Below are 20,145 nucleotides of genomic sequence, written 5' to 3'. Positions count from 1 at the left end.
TTTAATATGCGGGTTTTTCAGATCTGGAAGACTTTTGGGACGACTTACTTGTTAGTCGTCTGGAAGTCGTCTGGAAGTCGTCTGGACTTCCTAAAAGTCGTCTGGACTTCCTGTAAAGTCATCTGGAAGTCGTCTGGAAGTCGTCTGGACTTCCTGTAAAGTCGTCTGGACTTCCTGTAAAGTCGTCTGGAAGTCGTCTGGACTTCCTGTAAAGTCGTCTGGACTTCCTGTAAAGTCGTCTGGACTTCCTGTAAAGTCGTCTGGAAGTCGTCTGGACTTCCTAAAAGTCGTCTGAACTTCCTGGAAGTCGTCTGGACTTCTTAGAAGTCATCTGGACTTCTTAAAAGTTGTCTGGTCTTGTCTACTCATCTACTCAAGTTGTCTGGTCTTGTCTACTCATCTACTCAAGTTGTGAATTGCATGTATACTCTTTTAGTTGTGAATTTTTTGTAAAATCAGTAATAATATTTTCCAAGATGTATTAAATGTGCTAACAATGTGTTTACACATTTACAAATCAATGAAATAATAGACTTCAGTAGCCTTTTTCTTATCTTTGGATCTCTCATATGCAATAATAAACTCCAATGGCCTTTTTCTCATCATAATAAACAAGAATGTTGGTAAGAGATGGAAACAAACAATAGTAACTAGTCAAAGCATATCATATTTTTTATAAGTTTGCATTGAAAAACTTAGTCAAATTTAGTAAAACTAAGGGAGAGAACATATTTTGTAAATATGAGTTTTACATATCTTGAAGTTACTTATCATTCTTAAAAATACAAGTTATTCAAAAACTAACGTAGAAGACTTAAAAACTAGTGGAGAAGACGCGGACGACTTCAATCTAAGTTGTCTAGACGACTAAACTATATGTCGTCTGGTCAACGCAGAGGTTATTTTTGCAATTGACTTTGAAATCTGTTATTTCGGACGACTGAAAGTTAAGTCGTCTACTATTGTTTGGTTAAAAAAAAACTCCAAAAAAGCTAGACGACTTACATTTCAGTCGTCAGAGGTTAGTTTTGCATTTGACTGGATTATTTCAGAAGTTTGACTTTTTGGACGACTTACATTTCAGTCGTCTAGTGAAAATTAAAATAATAATATTTTTTTAAAAGTAGACGACTTAAAGTTAAGTCGTCGTAGGTTAGTTTTGCAATTGAAAAAAAAAACTTCAAGATTTAATTATATACAGACGACTTATAATTCAGTCGTCCACGAGACGACTGAAATGTAAGTCGTCTAGGATTTACGAGGTTTGACCAGAATCTCGGAAAAAAGTCCTGGACGACTTACAATTAAGTCGTCTGGTGGACGACTGAATTATAAGTCGTCTGTGTATAATTAAATCTTGAAGTTTTTTTTTTCAATTGCAAAACTAACCTATGACGACTTAACTTTAAGTCGTCTACTTTTAAAAAAATATTATTATTTTAATTTTCGCCAGACAACTGAAATGTAAGTCGTCTGGGGAAGTCAAACTTCTGAAATTATCCAGTCAAATGCAAAACTAACCTATGACGACTGAAATGTAAGTCGTCTAGGTTCTTTGGAATTTTTTTTGAATCCAAACAATAGTAGACGACTTAACTTTCAGTCGTCTCAGGTTACAGATTTCAAAGTCAATTGTAAAAATAACCTCTGCGTTGACCAGACGACTTCCAGGTAAGTCGTCTACAGCCAGACGACTGAAAGGTAAGTCGTCTACAGCCAGACGACTTCCCAAGTAAGTCGTCTGACGAACAGATCTGGAAAAAAACTCGATGTCATACCTTAAATTGGTGAGATAAGTTCCTTAGCATACATAAGGCTTCTCCAAGCACACAGAATCACAAACGAAAGTCACCCACCCATAATTGTTAGCTTCTATGACTCTATGAACCATAAAAAATTTAGAATCAAAATCTTGGGTTTTTTTAGCTCATTGTGGAGAGAAATTGAGAGATATGTTGTGTTTAGTTCACAAGAATGGAAAAAGAAGAAGGGTAAATCGATTTTGGGAGCATTAAGAGCTTCAAATTGGTTGTTCATGGTGGTTGTGGTATTGATGACAATGGCAATCTTGTAATTACTTGAAGATGATGAGGGTGAGAGAGTAAAAATGTCATTTTCGAAAAAAAAAAGAAAAAAAAAATTGATGGCATTTTCGTAAATTATATGAACTTGTGGGGTGAATAGGGCAAAACCAATTTTCAAAAAAAAGGGAGGTTAGTTTTGTGTTTGACTTTAAGTTGTAGGTCAATTTTGCAAAAATCCCGAAAAAGAATAGCTTCTTTCAAGAATCTAGCCAAGAAAGTGAAGAGCATTAACACGAGAGAAGGCGGCTCCGAGTCAACTCAGAGCATGTCTCTTCTGATGGGTGAGGCGGAGGACACGTCTCCGGCGGCAACAAAGACGCCTACGGGAACGTTTGCGGTGTACGTAGGGGAAGAGCGCGTGAGGCGGGTAGTGCCGACGAGCTATTTGAAGCATCCTCTCTTCAGGATGCTCCTCGACAAGTCACATGACGAGTTACACTGTCTCCAGCAGAAGGTTATGTTGGTTATCCCTTGTAGCCTCTCTGTCTTTCAAGATGTCGTTAACGCCATCGAGTCTTGTCACGGCAACTTCGATTTCGGAGATTTTGTGGAGGAGTTTCTTTGATTTTAATTAATCCAAAGAACATTTCCAAGACGTCGTTAACGTTCTTGTTGATCATTTTGTTTTCGTTTTGATATAAAAAATAGATTATTGCTTAGGTCTTTTTAGGAAAATATATAATCGTTTATAGGACTGATAGTGAAATTTGTGATTGTATACATTAATCCAACACCCCTTTCGTTGCGTGGTGTGGATTTATTTTTTATCGTGGATATAATTGTATTTATATATCAATACATAATTATCTCTTTTTTGGGCATATTTGTTTGGTTTCCTTTTAGAATGCTTGGTCAGAACATGTCGGGATGTTTGTGTGAAGACATGTTGGTGAGCTGAGTCAGAAAATTGTCTGAAAACATCGACAGACTGAGACTGCGAGCGAATCTGTGACATTGAGAGGGTAATGAGAGAGAGCAATCGCAGTCCTCTTTTAAAACATCACAGTGGTTTCTCACCAAACCTTTTAAAATTAAAAATACAAAAATAATAAAGAGAAACTGTCTCTAGACTTAACATTGTCTTCATTAAATCAGCATTAACTAATAAATTGCCTTAAATAGAAGACTTCCACTTGGTACCTTAATTTGTTTCTTTTTTTCACATATAAACATTTACATTAGCTTGATACGTTGACAACATTGACAAAGAACTGCCTGAAAAAAAAAGAAGCAAAATCACACTATTATCTCGATGCGATAACAAATCTAGCTCCCTAACAAAGCAATTAATCTATATATCACTTTCTTTCTTGTAATTGTTCTTAAGATAGCAAGCAACATCATAGCCTAGGCCACATCTTTATTTCTTCTAAATATCTTGTAGTTGTAACACTGAACTCCCATATAATAGCCGTTTGGGCCTTAAATGGGCTGATTAATAACTTGTGGACCTCGATTTTGGGAGGAAGGCCACGATATAAAAAACGCAATTATTGTAATTTTCGGTAGTATGAAATTTAATTAAATTTAAAAAAGAGGAGCGCGTCTTCAAAATAATTCAAATCTCAAATCCCACCACTAACGCTCTCTCTCTCTCTACACTCGTCGCCGGCGAGAAGAGGATTTGAAATCTTCCCGGAGTCAGTCGCATCAGATTTGAAATCAGCATCTCTGGATTCACCGTCCCTCCGCCGCTTAAAAATGTCAGGCCGTCACGACAAAGAGAAAGGCGTCAACGTTCAAGTCCTTCTCCGATGCAGGTATATTCAATTTCTCGAAATTGATTCTAGGGTTTAGCTTTTTTTAGGGTCTAAATCGCACTTTGCCAATTGAATTGTTTGACAGGCCATTTAGCGATGATGAGTTGAGGAACAATGCTCCTCAGGTTCTTACTTGTAACGATTTGCAGAGAGAAGTTGCTGTCTCCCAGAACATCGCTGGGAAGCATATTGATAGGGTTTTCACTTTCGATAAGGTACCGAAAAAAAAAAGATTTTCTGATTCTGGTGGCTCCTTAATAACATGTGAAGTTTGTTTGAGTGTGTGTAGCTAGTCAAAGTGTATGCTTTGGATCTAATCACTGTGTTTTAGGAGAGACTTAAGTGTACTTTGATGTATTTTAGAGTATAGTGAAAGGTGTGAAGTTCATTTGTTAGCCTTTTTGCTTTTGTGAAGGTTGATGGACTTTAGTGATTTTCAAAATGCTGAATGTGTGTTTTTATATGTTGAGCGCAGGTGTTTGGACCATCGGCACAGCAGAAGGATTTGTATGACCAGGCTGTTGTTCCCATCGTGAATGAAGTTCTTGAAGGTTTTAATTGTACTATATTTGCGTATGGTCAGACTGGTACAGGGAAAACATACACAATGGAAGGAGAGTGTAGAAGGTCCAAGGTATGTGTTTGCTTTATAAGTTTTTGCTGGTAGTGTTTTCCTAATCTTAGCTAAGCTGTTTACCTTCATTTTAATTGGCATAGGGCGGGCCTAGTGGAGGTCTTCCAGCAGAAGCAGGTGTTATCCCTAGAGCTGTGAAGCAAATCTTCGATACGCTTGAGGGTCAGCAAGCTGAGTACAGTGTTAAAGTCACGTTTTTGGAACTCTACAATGAAGAGATTACTGATTTGCTCGCTCCTGAAGATATATCCAGAGTTGTTTCCGAGGATAAACAAAAGAAACCCTTACCTCTCATGGAGGATGGCAAAGGTGGTGTTCTTGTTCGAGGATTGGAAGAGGAGATCGTGACGAGTGCCAATGAAATCTTCACTTTGCTCGAGAGAGGTTCCTCTAAACGGCGAACTGCAGAAACATTCTTGAATAAACAATCAAGGTAAGGTCTTTGATGTTTTGTGTTCATTGCAGTTTTGATGTCAAGGTCTCTGTAACATAACGGAGTTCTTTGCTTTCAGTCGGTCACATTCTCTCTTCTCAATAACGATACATATCAAAGAAGCTACTCCGGAAGGTGAAGAGTTAATCAAGTGTGGCAAGCTGAACTTGGTTGACTTGGCAGGATCAGAAAATATATCACGTTCTGGTGCTAGGGATGTAAGTAGTTTTGTTTCCTCTCAATTTCTAGATTTCATGTCTGTTTATATGTCGGATTTACTCAATAGACTTTCTCTATATAGGGCCGCGCTCGAGAAGCTGGTGAAATTAACAAAAGTCTTCTTACATTAGGGAGAGTTATCAGTGCTTTGGTAGAACATCTTGGACACATTCCTTACAGGTTTAGACTCGTTTTCTGGGGTTTTTTCTTTATGTCAGTGATCATGTAGCAGTCTTTTAAGCTATGCTGAATCCTGTAATTATATCTTGCATTGAATTTTAGGGATAGCAAGCTCACCCGCTTACTACGTGATTCACTTGGTGGGAGAACGAAGACTTGTATCATAGCCACAGTTTCACCTGCTGTTCACTGTCTCGAGGAAACCTTAAGTACTCTAGATTATGCACACAGGGCAAAGCATATTAGGAACAAACCAGAGGTATTTTTCATTCATTAATTTCAAGCCTCATTTTTATTTTCTTCTTTCCATTTAGACCAACCTTTGAAAAACCAGAACTCATCTTCGTACCCTTCTATATTTCGCTGTTGTAGGTTAATCAGAAAATGATGAAATCTACTTTGATAAAGGACCTTTATGGTGAAATAGAACGACTAAAGGCGGGTAAGACGCATTCTCATTGTAGCCGTGGATAGAAATAATTGGAGGGGTGACTGTAACTTAGCTCAATAAATTTATTCGCTACAAAGTCTTCTGCTCTGACTCCTCTATTACTCATATGTTTTCTTTGCTTATGTTTATAGAGGTCTATGCTTCCCGTGAAAAAAATGGTGTTTATATGCCAAAAGAGAGATACTATCAAGAGGAGAGTGAAAGAAAGGTACTCAGTTTCTGAGCCTAATTGTACCTCTAACTTTTCATAGAATGAAGTAACACAATCTATGAAAAGGAAATGGTAACCTCATCACCTTCTTACGCATCTACTAATGTAATCTTTTTTGCTCTTTTCGTAGGCAATGGCTGAACAGATTGAGCAGATGAGTGGTCAGATAGAGAATTATCAAAAGGTTTGTTTCTTCTTACTCAATATAGATCAAATTGTTTCTTACGTTTTACATTGGAAATTTGTTTATTTACATACTTTTCTGACCAGAAAGTTGAGGAGTTGCAAGACAAGTACACTGGTCAAGTGCGGGAGTGCTCTGATCTGACTAGCAGACTTGATAGCACCGAGGTATTGGTTACTTCCTTTTGATGGGAGATGTTGTTTATAACTATCTCAATATAGTCTAAGACTTCTATTGTGCTGTCTAGAAAAACTTGAGCCAAACGAGCAAAATGCTTGCTTCCACAAACGAGGAATTGAAGAAATCTCAATATGCCATGAAGGAGAAAGATTTCATCATTTCAGAGCAGAAACAATCTGGTACTTTCTAAATCATTACTTTGATCAAGTTCTTGAAAAGTTTTCTCTAACATGCTTATGCATTTTGCCAGAAAATGTACTGGTTCAACAAGCTTGTACCTTACAATCCAACTTGGAGAAGGCTACTAAAGAAAATGCTTCATTACACCAAAAAATTGGTATGCATTTTTACTATTCTGTCTGTCCTTTCCATTAGCAATATCATAAGAATTGTTAATATATGATCATTTGGTGATGTGCAGGTAGAGAGGATAAGCTCAGTGCGGATAACAGAAAAGTGGTAGACAATTATCAAGCAGAACTTTCTGAACAAATTTCGAGTTTGTTCAATATGGTTGCTTCATGTCTGTCCCAGCAAAACGCACACCTTCAGGGCGTTAACAAACTGTCCCAATCTCGTTTAGAGGCACACAACAAGGTATCAACTGTTTTATTCTTTGGTTTTCTAAAACTCAATAAGTAGTTTCTTGTCTTTATTATCTTTTCAAGGGCTTTGTAACAGTATTTGCAAATTTGTTTTTCCAGGCCATACTCGAAATGAAAAAGAAGGTTCGAGCGTCTAGGGATATATATAGTTCTCACTTGGAGGAATTGCAGAATGTAGTCCGCTTGCACAAGGCAAACTCGAATGCTTGTCTTGAGGAAGTTTCGGCATTGACGACTTCAAGTGCATGTTCCATTGATGAGGCAGGCCTTTGTTAATTTCTCTCATTTTCTTCTAGTTACTATGGCTTGTTCTAAATGTAGTTGTCTTGTGGATTTCAGTTTCTTGCTTCAGGAAGTGAGACAACATCATCGGTATTTGATGAACTTCACAATGCTCTTACGTCCCACCAGGGAGAAATGGCTCTCTTTGCGAGGGAACTGAGACAGGTTAGTTCTCTGAGATGTATCAACATTTTGTCAACTTACACATTGGCCTTGGAAATTACAAAAGCTGTAAGCTGGATTGTTTTCCTAATACGCAGAAGTTCCACACAACGATGGAGCAAACGCAGGAGATGTCTGAATACACAAGTACGTTCTTTCAGAAGCTTATGCAAGAGTCTAAGAATGCTGAGAATCGTGCTGCAGAGGCAAATGATAGCCAAATAAACAGCATCATCGATTTCCAGAAGACTTACGAGGTTATATTACTACATCTCTACAAGTTTGGTGCTAAACATGTTTGCTTGAGCTCATCTATAACTGGCATGTGTCGTGCAGGCTCAGTCAAAATCTGATACGGAGAAACTTATAGCGGATCTAACTAACCTAGTCTCAAGTCATGTTCGTCGCCAACACGAATTGGTTCGTTGTTTCTTCTTTCATTAGTCTCTTTTTGTCTTCCACTTCATTATATGTATAAAACTGTATCGTCTTTTTTCCTGGCAGGTGGATTCAAGACTCCATAACTTCAAAGATGCCGTCTCTTCCAACAAAACTTTCTTGGATGAACACGTCTCAGCCGTAAACAATCTAGCTAAAGACGCAAAAAGAAAATGGGAGACATTTTCCATGCAAGCTGAGAATGACGCCAAAGAAGGTGCTGATTTCTCGGCTGCAAAGCATTGCCGAATGGAGTTACTGCTTCAGCAATCGTAAGATAATTGCTATGGTTTTTGAAATTCCTTGAGCTACCGTTGTTCAATGTATCTTAACCATCTTTATCCTTGAATGCGTTAGTGTGGGACATGCGGAATCAGCTTTTAAGCACTGCAAGACGACTCATGAATCATTAAAGGAGATGAACAGTAAGCAAGTCGCAGATGTGTCTTCACTTGTTAAGTCTGCTTGTGATAATAACGAGGAGCACGACGCCGAAGTGGATTCTGCAAGGACTGCGGCTGAGAAAGATGTAGCCAAAAACAGCGATGAGATAATCAAGCAAATTGATCGTGAGTTCTCTTTCTTACCATGACTGTTCCTCTGGTTAAAAGACATCTCTTAGGTCTAAATTGATATCATTGTGATCTTTCAGGCATGTCAGAGGACGAGAAAGTGTCTGTGTCACAAATCTTGGAGAATGTCAAGATACATGAAAAATCTCTTGAAAGTTTCCAACAGGATCATTGTTGCCAAGCCAGATGCATTGAGGATAAAGCTCAAGAAACTTTTCAACAAAGATACATGGTAAGTTGTTTTCTCATACAGCTATTGTTTTCACTTTTAGAAGAATCTTATTCACAAGCTCTCTAATCGCACAGGAGTATGAGCCCACAGGGACAACTCCGTCTAAGAGTGAACCGGAGGTCCCAACCAAAGCCACTATTGAGTCACTACGAGCAAAGCCAGTGGAGTCATTGGTTGAAGCGTTCCGCGAAAACAACTCTTATGAATCCTTTGCGGCGAAAGAATCAAAACCGCAACAGCTAACACGGTCGCCTCTCTCACAAGTCAACTAAGGAACCATCTCTGTTCCATTTTATGCTCATTTAGTTTTTGAAAGCAGTGTCTGTATAACTATACTATCTGTGTGCACGTTTGTGAAAGTGTGGGATCAACGAATCAAAGAAGAGTCAGAGATTCTTATGTCTTTTGACACATTGAAATATATTCTTCTTATTTCAGTTGTGGTGTTACTTACAACAGTCTAAGATCTCAAAAAGGGTTGTTCTAAAGCATCAACAAAATGCAGAATCTTCGACCCTTTTTGCTCGTCTTGTTTACCCTTTGATCACTTTCTATATATGACTCAAACAAGAAGATGCTTTCAAATCCCAACGATGGACATTTTCAGTGGGAAATCAAGTAGCATTTGTGAAATTAAAGTCATTGTGCCACTTGAAAGAGTTATGTTTCTCACAATACCATAAGATTTTCTGGATACCATGAGCAGAGGACATTCCGATAGAATCCTCTATAACCATTTGAGAGTATAATTATGAACATCTTTTTGATCGTGCTAGTTTTTCAAAGTTTTATAACTGAGCAATTATTCACTTGGGATTTTCTTGCAATCTCGTTTGTAAAGCTTACAATAACATCTTATGATACTGGTAGTGATTAATGATTTGGTCATTCGTTTAGAAAGTGGAACCATCAACAAAGCATAACTAGAAGCAACACGAGACTTGGAATCGATCCTTTTCTTCAGTGTTCTTCTGGTGGTCTTGTAGTCGTTATCAGGTTTGTTGTGTGGCCTTGTTCTTTGGAGTTGGTCTCTTCAAAGTAGTTGTGGCGTAGCTTCTGTTACGTAGAAGTACATGATTGGGTTATGTATATTGTGGGGCATGGCTCGTCTTCATATTTATGATTAGTTATTACTGCATGAGCATCTACTTCCTCTTCTCTGAGAATGACACTAGTATTTGGTGTTGGAGTGGTTTTATCATTTAATTTTGCTTTGCAAAGAACTGGATCAAGCTTCGTTTGGGATTAGTTTTACTTTCATTATTTTTTCTATTTAGACGATTTCATAACATCGTTCTAAGTACTACAAATTGGTCTACTATTGTTGGAACTAAACACCTAATGCTTATTTTGAGACGAGACCATTAGTATAGCCAGGTGTTATCATTGATATTCCGGTGCCCCAAAACCCACATTAATTTCTTATTATTGTTATGTCAAATTCTCCTATAATGGAATATCAACTATTGGCAAATTAAATAAGATGATAAAAAGTTGGAATCTGTAAAGAAAAAAAAAAAGCCAAAGACAATTCAGATTTACTACTGTAAATCTTGTAGGATTAAAATCCACTGAAACGAGTTTGTGACAAAACACTAGAGAGATGTCTTTCAAGGAAAAAAAAAAACACAGATAAATAAGCTTGTTGTGAACAAACAAAACAGATCACTTGATCTTCTTCTTCGGCCTCAACTGCAAATAGATCCAGAAATCATAAATTAATTAACTAATCACACAATAAAAAAACTCTATAAAGTAACAAAAAAGAAAAGAGAGAGAAGCAAAAACCTGGTTGCTGTGGCCACACTTCTTCTTCCTGCAGTTGACAGCCCTTGGGTGCAGACGAGCGTAGCACCTAAAAGTAAAATTACATATTACATTACTCAACATGAGACACATATGACTCTAGTATCACATAAAAGAAGGCGCCCATTTCATCCACAAGACCAGTATTGTATATAGATTAACATAATAACATAGTGTTAATTATAATTTGTGTTAATGCTTGTAAAATTACAATCCATGATTCGACAAAATGAACAAGTAACACATAAGAGAATGAGATGATGTAGAAACTCTACCATTACTCTAATACTAAACTAGATTCACCAATCACGTCTGTAAACAAAGAACAAAAGAGAATGAAGAGATGAGCTTACTTGCGGCAGATCATTTTGTCTTGATTGTACTTGCGAGCCAAAGCCATCAAAGACGGCTCGATGATACCTCCCCTAAGCCTCAGGACAAGATGCAGAGTCGACTCTGTTTCAAACCCAAAAACAGAGTAATGAATTAAAATTCATTTCGTTTTCGAGAGAGATAGAGATTAAAAGGAGTGTTTTTAAACCTTTCTGGATGTTGTAGTCAGCCAAGGTGCGACCGTCTTCAAGCTGTTTACCGGCAAAGATCAACCTCTGCTGATCCGGAGGGATCCCTGAAACAGAGCAGAAAAAAAATAGATAAAAGATCACAACTTTTAACAAGACAGAGCTGGGTGTTGTTACCTTCTTTGTCCTGGATCTTGGCCTTGACATTGTCGATGGTGTCACTGCTCTCCACCTCGAGGGTGATGGTCTTGCCCGTCAGCGTCTTCACGAATATCTGCATCTTCTTCTTCTTCTCCGCCGCAAAAGTCTCAGAAAAGGTTACAAGAAGGAGAGAAAGATTAGTATTTAAAGTCAGCTCCCTCCTCCATTTCTACATTTCTAGGGTTTCTCATGTGGGCTTTTCGAATGGGCTCTAGATTGGTAAGCCCACTAACTTATTTTACATGTGAAATGTCAAACCATGTTGAGCGGGCTCGTTTAACTCGCAACAACATTTGATTATTATTCTTAACTTTTGCCAAAATCTTTTGCTTTTTGGATATTAATCTAAAGCCCAACTCTACACGTCGAGATTGAACGGAGCATACAATGAAGAGTTGTCTATAATAAACGTCTAAAAGTAAACTGTAAACATCAACTTTGATATCGAAAGTAACTATGCCTATGAATCTTTCCCTTTGTAATATGATAAAAGAGAAAACTGTTGATGTTCTTTATGTACTGGGGGTGATTGGTACGTGGTTTGAGTAATTTTCACACCTCATCTTCTTTCTACAGCCACTTTAATTTATAAATTGTGTGTTTAAAAGATAATAATTTAAACCTACAACCCAGCTCATAAGTTAAAATGGAAAACATATTAAATATGAAAATCAATTTTTCTAGAATCTAATCTATTAAAACAGAAGTACATTTAGTACTTAACCTAACTTTTTCTAAATAATTATATACCAATGCCACTAACCATAAAAACAGTCGTTTTATATATTTTGTATTTGATTCAATATCTATTTAATTAAAAGGAAAGCAGTCTTAATAAATCTACTTATAAAAGTTGTTTGGACTCTTTCATTTTTTAGTCCAACCTATTATATATAACTAAATCTTATAATCAACCTATTTTATAGCAACCAAATAAAATCTCCTACATTTAAATAAAACATATTACTGTTTATTGACTTTAAATATTATAATCTAAACTGTCGATTTATAGCCTTTTAAATATGCACATAGGTTTTGTACGAACCATTGTTCTATTAGTAATATTTATATAATATGTTTGTATCGAATGATGGTATGAAATTATTATAAACCAACATTCTACCTCATATAACAAGATTTTAATGAACCATATATTAGATATCTATTATTTAAATGAGTCAGTGTTTTCATCACAAAAATATAACAAATTAGTGTTTTCATTAAAACATTTTAACAACTTACAGGTTTGGTAAAATGTTCATATCTAAGATAAAGTTATATAAGAGTGTACATATATTTGAACAAAAAAAGAATACATACAAAATCTTAAATAAATTAATTCATGAATTATATAATTTAAATAAGTTACATAATAATTCACAACATTTTCAAAATATTAATTCACAAAATTTGTATATAATCCAAAGAAAAATCTGCGCTTTTAAAGCGCGGATCAAAATCTAGTTTAATTGATTAAGATTTTGACGAGAATAATCTTAACCAAAAGATCTCAACCTTGAGTTTTGCAGTGAGAAAAAAAAAGCACACAAACAGAGTCCGATCATAGGGAGTTTTGAGAGAGAGAGTAAACAGACTTCCTCTTGATATCATGTTCATCTTCTGCATCCCTCTCCTCCATCTATGCTGTCTCGCTTTCGCTTTGGGTCCTTCCTCTGCTTTGATTCCCATCGCAACACTCACTATGATATATTTCCATGGCACTTATCTGATAACGTTAAAGAAGGAAGCTTGGCCAACTCCATCCCTCCTTTGAAGTTCCATCTCCCTCTCTCTCTTCCTTTATCTTTCAGCCTTTAATTTCACATCTTTTCTGAAAGTCGGATTCTTTTGCTAGGTTATGTGAATTGTTTTTGTTCATGGGTCTGGTCAAAGCTTTGATTTTTTTTTGTTCAAAGCCATGTACTTTCCGTTAATTGATCTGAATGATTCACGTATTCATTGGTTCATACCTCATGTTGTATTGTTTATGCAAGTCTCTATGAAACAATATAATTCCTTATATTGATGGTTATAAAAACATAAGCTTCCAGTGTTCTAAAGCTGCTTCCTTTTTTTTGCAGGAATCGAGCAAAGAGCGATACAACGTTCCAGATGCTTCTGTTCGAGCTCAAAAGTTGTGCCAAGGTTCGTTTTGTGTGTTCTATGGGGTTTGCTTTGAATATCTTTTCATATTTTGTGAAGGATTCTTTGATTTATCTGCTGCAAAGAAGTGATGTTTTAGCCAAAAGTACTGTTATTGCATTTAATTTATTGGTTGGAACATCTCTAAGGTATCAGAAATTCTTGAGGAACTGAAGAAAGATCCAGAGAGGCATGGTGGACCACCAGATTGCATTGCAAGTTAAAAAGCTCTTTCATTGACAGACTAAATTGCTTGTGTCGCGCTTGACTGTTCATGGGTACGTATTTTGAAATTTCTCTTTGGCAGCTTCTCTGTAGAGTCTGTGAGCTCTTTCATTGACAGACTAAATTGCTTGTGTCGAGCTTTGTTGTTCATGGATATGTATTGATTGGTTCAAAGCTCATGTTGCGTTGAATAAGTATTAACTGTGGTTGTCTATCAGTGCAAGTCTATAGGGAAATAATCTAATTAATGAATATAAAAACATAAGCTTTCAATGTTCTAAAACTTCTTCTTTTTGTTGCAGTAAATGCGCAGAGAGTGATACAACTGTTTCAGATGCTCCTGCTCGAGCTGAAAATTTTGCTGAAAGGTACATTATATGTGTTCTATGGTTGTTTTAGATGTTTTTTCATAGTTTTTGAAAGATACTTTGGTTTCTCTGTTACAAAGAGGTAATATCTTACTGACAGCTGCTCCAAAAATTATTTAAATAACCATGATTACATTTTGGATTGTATATATTTCTGTAAGAAGTTACTGCAAGTCTGTACCTTAAAGCAAATACACATGAAAATTCTTCACGTCTATATATACATTTATACTAAACGAAATTCAATAAAATAAATATATAATCAGAAACTACAGAAACTATAACAGTTTGAAACAATTAGTTGGATGACAAACATGTAAACTATAACACTATTATGTTTGAAAAAGTCTTATTAAGATTTGAAAACATGGTTAGTGTTAAGAAAATATGTCGTTAATGATCTAGAAACAAAATTTCTATGTACATAAGAGTACAAATGTAAATTAACCATTGAAACAACATTTTAATTACAGCCAATAGCACTCCTTTTTTTCACTCTTAACCTTAATTAATTTTAAACATAATAAATATCAGTTTCCATAAAAATATATATATTAATTGTTTTCTTAAAATTTAGCTACCAAATTTATTTAAAAGATTGCAACATTCTATTTACTAAAAAAATTCTAAAATCTAAAATTCAACTTTGCATAAATGAATAAATTAGTGTATAAATAATTTTTAAAATGAAATGTATTTAAACTATAAAAGATTAAAATCAATTTTTACATTTTGAGGTAGATTTTAAAATTAATAAAATTTAATCTAACTTATAAATTAAATTGTAATAATATATTTAAGAATTTTTATATAAATTAAATATGAATAATAGTTACGCAGAACACATATCAAACTGTAGAATACACACTGTTCTATTTTCCACTCTAGAGTTATAAGTCATCTTTGTAAGAAATGAGAAATACAATTGACAATTTAAACAAATAAATTAAATTTATAAATGCAAATAGTACCATTATTATGTTTGGAAATATCTAAATTTACAATTTGTTATATCCTACAATTAATTTATTCACTATTAATTATATAAAACAAATAGTATTATATAAAAAATAAAACATATACCCGTGGGGGCGCACAGGTCCGAATCTAGTTTTATATTATACAGCAATAGCAATTATTCACTTGGGGTTTTCTTACAATCTCGTTTGTAAGCTGCTTATAAAGCTTAAAATAAAACATCTTATGATACTGGCAGTGATTTGGTCATTCATTTAGAAAGTGGAACCATCAACAAAGCATAACTAGAAGCAAGCCGAGACTTGGTGATAGTTACTGCAGGCTCATATAGACAAAGATGCAAACAAAGCTTATGTGGGTGATGTACGTTTCACAGCTATAGCAATTGGAATCATCATAACTAGCAAAAATAGTTGTGGAAGTGTCTCTGAATTGAAGGTAAACCGGATTTATGACAACAATGATTTAGAATCATACCGGAAATTTAAGTTTTGTGTGAGAAGTAAGTTCAATGCAATAACTTCAAGGCTTGGATTACTTTGAAGTTATCAGTGATATTCCGGTGCCCAAAAACCCAAAAACCCAATTAATTTCTTATTATTGTTATGTCAAATTCTCCTATAATGGAATATGTTCTACATCAACTATTAGCAAATTAAATAAGATGATAAAAAGTTGGAATTTGTAAAGAAAAAAAAAAGCCAAAGACAATTCAGATTTACTAACGAAAATCTTTTAGGATTAAAATTCACTGAAACGAGTTTGTGTCAAAACACTAGAGATGTCTTTCAAGGAAAAAAAAACACATAGATAAATAAGTCTGTTGAGAATAAACAATACAGATCACTTGATCTTCTTCTTGGGCCTCAACTGCAAAAAAGATTCAGAAATCAGAAATTAATTAACTAATCACACAATAAAAAAACTCTATAAAGTAACAAAAATGAAAAAGAGAGAGAAGCAAAACCTGGTTGCTGTGGCCGCACTTCTTCTTCCTGCAGTTGACAGCCCTTGGATGAAGACGAGCGTAACACCTAAAATCAAATTACATTACTCTACATGAGACATAAAAGACACTCGTATCACATAAAATAAAACACACACTTCATCCACAAGAACATTATTGTATATGATTAAAAATAATAACAGTATTAATTATAATTTGTGTTAATGCTTCTCAAATTACAATTCATGATAAGACAAAATGAACAACTAACACATAGACAAAGAGATGCTATAGAAACTCTAACCATTACTCTAAAACTAAACTAGATTTACCAATCAAGTTCGGAAACAAAGAAGAAAAGAGACTGGAGTGAGGGAAGCTTACTTGCGGCAGATCATTTTGTCTTGATTGTACTTACGAGCCAAAGCCATCAGAGACGGCTCGATGATACCTCCCCTAAGCCTCAGGACAAGATGCAGAGTCGACTCTGTTTCAAACCCAAAAACAGAGTAATGAATTAAATTTCATTTCGTTTTCGAGAAAGAGAGAGAGAGAGAGATTAAAAGGACGGTTTTTAAACCTTTCTGGATGTTGTAGTCGGCCAAGGTACGACCGTCTTCAAGCTGTTTTCCGGCGAAGATCAACCTCTGCTGATCCGGAGGGATCCCTGAAACAGAGCAGAAAAACAGATTAGATCACAAGTTCACAGCTTTTAACAAGACAGAGCTGGGTGTTACCTTCTTTGTCCTGGATCTTGGCCTTGACATTGTCGATGGTGTCACTGCTCTCCACCTCGAGGGTGATGGTCTTGCCCGTCAGCGTCTTCACGAATATCTGCATCTTCTTCTTCTTCTCCGCCGCAAGTATCAGAAAAGCTTACAAGAAGGAGAGAAGAAGAGTATTTAAAGTCCTCTCCTTCATTTCTAGGGTTTTTGAAGTGGGCTCTTACAATGGGCTTTTTAAGCCCACAAACTTATGTACATTTCGACAATTCCCTTACACATGTAAAATGTGAAATATCAAACCATGATTAAGCGACTCGTTTAACTCACAACAACATTTGATCTAATGCCTAGCTCTGCATATCGAGATGTTGAATGGAGCATATAAGTAAGAATTCTCTATAATGAACGTCTATAAGTAAACTGTAAACATCAACTTCAATCCACTTGATATTGAAAGTAACTACGCCAATGAATCTTTCCACTTTGTAGTATGAATTGAACGTCTTAGCGAAAACTGTTAATTTCTCCAAGATTCTCTCCTACTGTGAGGAGTATGCTTCAGCTCAAGCCTATGCTAAATGATTTCTTGCGAAGGAACAGCATCTCCTCCTCCTTTTGGTACGACACTTGGACTCTGCTAGGTCATTTGATTTCTGTGTTAGGAGAACAAGGTCCGCGTATGTTGATAATTAGGAAAGACGCTACAGTTTCTGAAGTGGTTTGCGATGGTATTGGGTGCTTCCTTCTGCTAGATCACCCGAAGCGGTGACTCTCCAAATAGTTCTCACGACTATTCCTCCTCCATCTCCAGATAACGGTAGTGATCAGTTCCTTTGGCGTAAAGCTGATGGAAGCTTCGGGCCATCCTTCTCTTCTAAGACCACTTGGAAGCATATTAGACATCACTCTCCTACAGTCTTTTAGTCCAAGGTTATATGGTTCAGAGAGCATATTCCCTGTAATACGTTCATAACGTGGCTAGTCTTGTTGAGAAGACTACCCATTCGTGACCGTCTTCGTCGCTGGGGCTTAAATGAACCAGCTGCATGTATGCTGTGCCCTACCGGTGTCGAGACTCACCATCACCTCTTTTTTAGTGTGAATTCTCTTGCACCTTATGGAAGCACTTTGTGCAAGGAATCATCCCTGATGTACCCTCAGACATTCACTCTCCTGCTGCTTTAATCTCTCTTAATCGCCTTGGCCCTAAAGCTTTTGCAGTGATTAAGCTTATACTGCAATCCGCCATCTACCTTATCTGGAGGGAACGCAACTCTCGTATTTTCACCTCCGTCTCCACCTCTGCTGAAGGTCTTTGCCATGCCCTGGACCATCTAATCCGAGATCGCTTCCCGTCTCCTGACCTGTCTCCATCTTTGCTGCTGTTTTACCTGTCTTTTAGACCTCTTTGAGAGTTTATTTTTGAGTTTGGTTGTTTTAGTTTAATAAATTGTAACCAACATAATAAGTTATTTTTGAGTTTTGGTTGTTAAAGTATTTTTAGTAGTTAATGTTGAAAAGTTGTATACTTTTATCAAAAAAGGATCTATATTTAGTTTTCTCGCCTGTCCGAAGGAAAAATATAATAGAAGGGCAACGATTTACTTTATCACATTTAAATAACCACAGTACCACAGATCTCTAAACAAAAATGATGAAGACTTTGAATAAGTGACTTTTGACAATAATGATAACAGCAATGAAGTCATTCACCAAGGCCATAGACTAATGATAGTAGATATATGTTGTTCAATTTAACAAAAAGCGATCAATCCGAAACTCGTTCACAAAACTCAAAAAAAAAAACATTGTTATGAAATGAAACGCATGAGATTAAATAAATAGCCATAGAAAACTCAGAGCCTTCTTCCTCTTCTACCACCCTTTCGGCGGGTACTGTCTGTTGGGATCGGAGTAACATCCTCTGAAACAACAACAACAAGTACAATGTTAGAAATGCTCACTAAACCAAGTCTTAGTTGAGATTAGCTTATGGCAATGAGGCTTACCAATGCGGCCAATTTTCATGCCGGAACGGGCAAGAGCTCTAAGAGCGGACTGAGCACCGGGACCAGGTGTCTTGGTCTTGTTTCCACCCGTAGCACGGAGCTTCACGTGCATAGCGGTGATTCCAAGCTCCTTGCATCGCTGAGCAACGTCTTGCGCAGCAAGCATAGCTGCGTAAGGCGATGACTCATCCCTGTCAGCTTTCACCTTCATTCCACCTAATAAATTAAAAAACACTCGCCATTTAATTTCCTAGTTGTGAGACTAAGTAACAATACATCTAACACATACTAAACAACACACGGACGATAACATATGTGTTCTCAATGAATAGATGCTGACCAGTGATACGGACAAGGGTTTCACGTCCAGACAAATCAGTAACGTGCTGCAAAAACGTATCAGACACAACAATGTAAGTAAGCTTCACATATACTTCTAGAGATATAATAGAAATTGGTGACAAATAAAAAAGAAACAATACAATGAAAGTGTCGTTGAAGGAAGCGAAGATGTGAACAACACCGAAGACTTGCTCTCCATCACGAACAGCTGGTCCAAGTGTCACTGTCTCTTCCTTCGGCTCTCTTGTCTTTCTCCTCGACTATACATAACAAATAACACTTCAACTTTCATTACTCTTATCCGATCAATTAAACATAATTAAGATCAACGCAAATCTAATGCTTAAACAATTCAACGCCCAGATAACGAAGACCTAACATGTATAATCAAAATCTGAGATAAACTGAGAAATGTGAAAGCTTTGTAAAGACGAAGCTTACCATTGTTAAAGATCACAGCAAGGTCACTTCTTCCTTCTGTAGTTTCCGCCTTGGCTTAGAGGAAGAGAGTGCAGGGATAAAAATGAAATTGATTTTTATAATTAGGGTTTCTGAGTGAGCCCTTTCGTTTAGGGTTTTGATATTCGTTTTGGGCTGTGTTTCATTAGTATTGGGCTGAATGTACTTTAACATTCATTTGTTGATGCCTTGATTAACGACGTCGTATCATTAATTTGAAGAAACAAAAAAGATATCTGACAGCTGTGGGATTTGAACCCACGCCCTTGCGGACCAGAGCCTAAATCTGGCGCCTTAGACCACTCGGCCAAACTGTCTTTTGTTCATGCAGGTACTTAAATTGGATTTAGCGCTTAGTGTACGAAACACTGATGTGTTTTGAATTTGACAGGGTATCCGTTTTGATAATTTGTTTTAAACTTTTCATAATCAACAATTCATCTGATCTAATTCTTTAGCCCAAAATTGTTGAAATACATATCAATCGAAAACAGAAACACAAATTACCTTGAGAGGAAGAGTTACATTCGCCCACTGTTGCCAAACGAAAAGATTACAAAATAAAAACAATCATATGTAAACTTTCGCTAGAAGGAGGGGTCGAACCTCCGACCTTGTGGTTAACAGCCACACGCTCTAACTAACTGAGCTATTCCAGCTTTGAATGCTCTATAATTCAACATTGTGTATTAAAAAGGAGATTTTCGAATCTCAATATAATAATTATCTCACAGTGCCCAGAGAAACACCATCTTCTTCCACCTATGGCAAAACATTTGCTACAAATGGCCTTTCA

At 36.3% G+C, this 20,145-nt stretch overlaps 5 protein-coding genes and 2 non-coding genes across 8 annotated transcripts; 2 read left to right on the top strand and 5 right to left on the bottom strand.

Moving 5' to 3' along the window:
• Positions 1–3,597: 3,597 nt before the first annotated feature.
• LOC125606395 (kinesin-like protein KIN-5C) lies at positions 3,598–9,064 on the top strand. The gene is made up of 22 exons (XM_048775454.1): positions 3,598–3,844; positions 3,930–4,059; positions 4,320–4,478; positions 4,562–4,911; positions 4,991–5,129; positions 5,213–5,310; positions 5,413–5,569; positions 5,683–5,752; positions 5,893–5,969; positions 6,103–6,156; positions 6,243–6,323; positions 6,404–6,515; positions 6,587–6,673; positions 6,758–6,933; positions 7,041–7,202; positions 7,281–7,388; positions 7,484–7,642; positions 7,722–7,805; positions 7,890–8,095; positions 8,181–8,392; positions 8,476–8,627; positions 8,702–9,064. The coding sequence occupies exons 1-22, from the start codon at positions 3,786–3,788 to the stop codon at positions 8,897–8,899; spliced, it is 3,030 nt and encodes a 1,009-aa protein (XP_048631411.1). The 5' UTR covers positions 3,598–3,785; the 3' UTR covers positions 8,900–9,064.
• A 1,081-nt stretch (positions 9,065–10,145) lies between these two features.
• LOC125606396 (ubiquitin-60S ribosomal protein L40) lies at positions 10,146–11,311 on the bottom strand. Its single transcript, XM_048775455.1, has 5 exons — positions 11,132–11,311; positions 10,975–11,061; positions 10,787–10,889; positions 10,416–10,482; positions 10,146–10,319 (listed from the first exon to the last, which is right to left on the bottom strand). The coding sequence occupies exons 1-5, from the start codon at positions 11,232–11,234 to the stop codon at positions 10,293–10,295; spliced, it is 387 nt and encodes a 128-aa protein (XP_048631412.1). The 5' UTR covers positions 11,235–11,311; the 3' UTR covers positions 10,146–10,292.
• Positions 11,312–12,638: 1,327 nt separating this feature from the next.
• Positions 12,639–15,508, top strand: LOC106451135 (damage-control phosphatase At2g17340-like). Of its 2 annotated transcripts, XR_007337755.1 has the most exons (4): positions 12,639–13,300; positions 13,447–13,575; positions 13,825–13,890; positions 15,127–15,508. XR_007337755.1 is itself a non-coding variant. In XM_048775457.1 (3 exons), the coding sequence occupies exons 1-3, from the start codon at positions 12,797–12,799 to the stop codon at positions 13,519–13,521; spliced, it is 273 nt and encodes a 90-aa protein (XP_048631414.1). In that variant the 5' UTR covers positions 12,639–12,796; the 3' UTR covers positions 13,522–13,782. The 2 variants fall into 2 exon arrangements, 1 of the variants encoding a protein (XP_048631414.1); XM_048775457.1 differs by lacking the exons at positions 13,825–13,890; positions 15,127–15,508 and having other exon boundaries at positions 12,639–12,930; positions 13,237–13,300; positions 13,447–13,782.
• Positions 15,509–15,585: 77 nt separating this feature from the next.
• On the bottom strand, positions 15,586–16,768 carry LOC125606397 (ubiquitin-60S ribosomal protein L40). The gene is made up of 5 exons (XM_048775456.1): positions 16,552–16,768; positions 16,395–16,481; positions 16,199–16,301; positions 15,836–15,902; positions 15,586–15,738 (listed from the first exon to the last, which is right to left on the bottom strand). The coding sequence occupies exons 1-5, from the start codon at positions 16,652–16,654 to the stop codon at positions 15,712–15,714; spliced, it is 387 nt and encodes a 128-aa protein (XP_048631413.1). The 5' UTR covers positions 16,655–16,768; the 3' UTR covers positions 15,586–15,711.
• A 1,471-nt stretch (positions 16,769–18,239) lies between these two features.
• Positions 18,240–19,471, bottom strand: LOC111215560 (40S ribosomal protein S14-2). The gene is made up of 5 exons (XM_022719212.2): positions 19,332–19,471; positions 19,031–19,150; positions 18,889–18,934; positions 18,549–18,764; positions 18,240–18,463 (listed from the first exon to the last, which is right to left on the bottom strand). Exons 1-5 carry the CDS (start codon positions 19,332–19,334, stop codon positions 18,396–18,398), a joined length of 453 nt encoding a protein of 150 aa, XP_022574933.1. The 5' UTR covers positions 19,335–19,471; the 3' UTR covers positions 18,240–18,395.
• A 115-nt stretch (positions 19,472–19,586) lies between these two features.
• TRNAL-UAG lies at positions 19,587–19,666 on the bottom strand. The gene has a single exon. It is a non-coding gene; the product is annotated as a tRNA-Leu (tRNA).
• A 268-nt stretch (positions 19,667–19,934) lies between these two features.
• Positions 19,935–20,008, bottom strand: TRNAN-GUU. The gene has a single exon. It is a non-coding gene; the product is annotated as a tRNA-Asn (tRNA).
• Positions 20,009–20,145: the final 137 nt, after the last annotated feature.

The sequence above is a fragment of the Brassica napus genome, unplaced genomic scaffold (genome assembly GCF_020379485.1).
Source record: "Brassica napus cultivar Da-Ae unplaced genomic scaffold, Da-Ae ScsIHWf_875;HRSCAF=1241, whole genome shotgun sequence".
NCBI lineage: Eukaryota > Viridiplantae > Streptophyta > Magnoliopsida > Brassicales > Brassicaceae > Brassica > Brassica napus.
This window is presented reverse-complemented; position numbering and strand designations above follow the sequence as displayed.

Bases quoted from the DNA above. Each gene is read 5' to 3' on its own strand.
- LOC125606395 (XM_048775454.1), top strand. From the start codon at position 3,786: ATGTCAGGCCGTCACGACAAAGAGAAAGGCGTCAACGTTCAAGTCCTT. The intron at 5,570-5,682 runs GTATTTTTCATT...TCGCTGTTGTAG, and splicing joins ATATTAGGAACAAACCAGAG to GTTAATCAGAAAATGATGAA. The intron at 6,157-6,242 runs GTTTGTTTCTTC...TTTTCTGACCAG, and splicing joins AGATAGAGAATTATCAAAAG to AAAGTTGAGGAGTTGCAAGA.
- LOC125606396 (XM_048775455.1), bottom strand. From the start codon at position 11,234: ATGCAGATATTCGTGAAGACGCTGACGGGCAAGACCATCACCCTCGAG. The intron at 11,062-11,131 runs GTAACAACACCC...GCTCTGTTTCAG, and splicing joins CAAGATCCAGGACAAAGAAG to GGATCCCTCCGGATCAGCAG. The intron at 10,890-10,974 runs GTTTAAAAACAC...GGTTTGAAACAG, and splicing joins TGACTACAACATCCAGAAAG to AGTCGACTCTGCATCTTGTC.
- LOC106451135 (XM_048775457.1), top strand. From the start codon at position 12,797: ATGCTGTCTCGCTTTCGCTTTGGGTCCTTCCTCTGCTTTGATTCCCAT. The intron at 12,931-13,236 runs GTTCCATCTCCC...TTTTTTTTGCAG, and splicing joins AACTCCATCCCTCCTTTGAA to GAATCGAGCAAAGAGCGATA. The intron at 13,301-13,446 runs GTTCGTTTTGTG...AACATCTCTAAG, and splicing joins AGCTCAAAAGTTGTGCCAAG to GTATCAGAAATTCTTGAGGA.
- LOC125606397 (XM_048775456.1), bottom strand. From the start codon at position 16,654: ATGCAGATATTCGTGAAGACGCTGACGGGCAAGACCATCACCCTCGAG. The intron at 16,302-16,394 runs GTTTAAAAACCG...GGTTTGAAACAG, and splicing joins CGACTACAACATCCAGAAAG to AGTCGACTCTGCATCTTGTC. The intron at 15,903-16,198 runs GTAAGCTTCCCT...ATTTGATTTTAG, and splicing joins GACAAAATGATCTGCCGCAA to GTGTTACGCTCGTCTTCATC.
- LOC111215560 (XM_022719212.2), bottom strand. The intron at 18,935-19,030 runs GTATTGTTTCTT...ACGTTTTTGCAG, and splicing joins CCTTCAACGACACTTTCATT to CACGTTACTGATTTGTCTGG. The intron at 18,464-18,548 runs GTAAGCCTCATT...TTGTTGTTTCAG, and splicing joins CATGAAAATTGGCCGCATTG to AGGATGTTACTCCGATCCCA.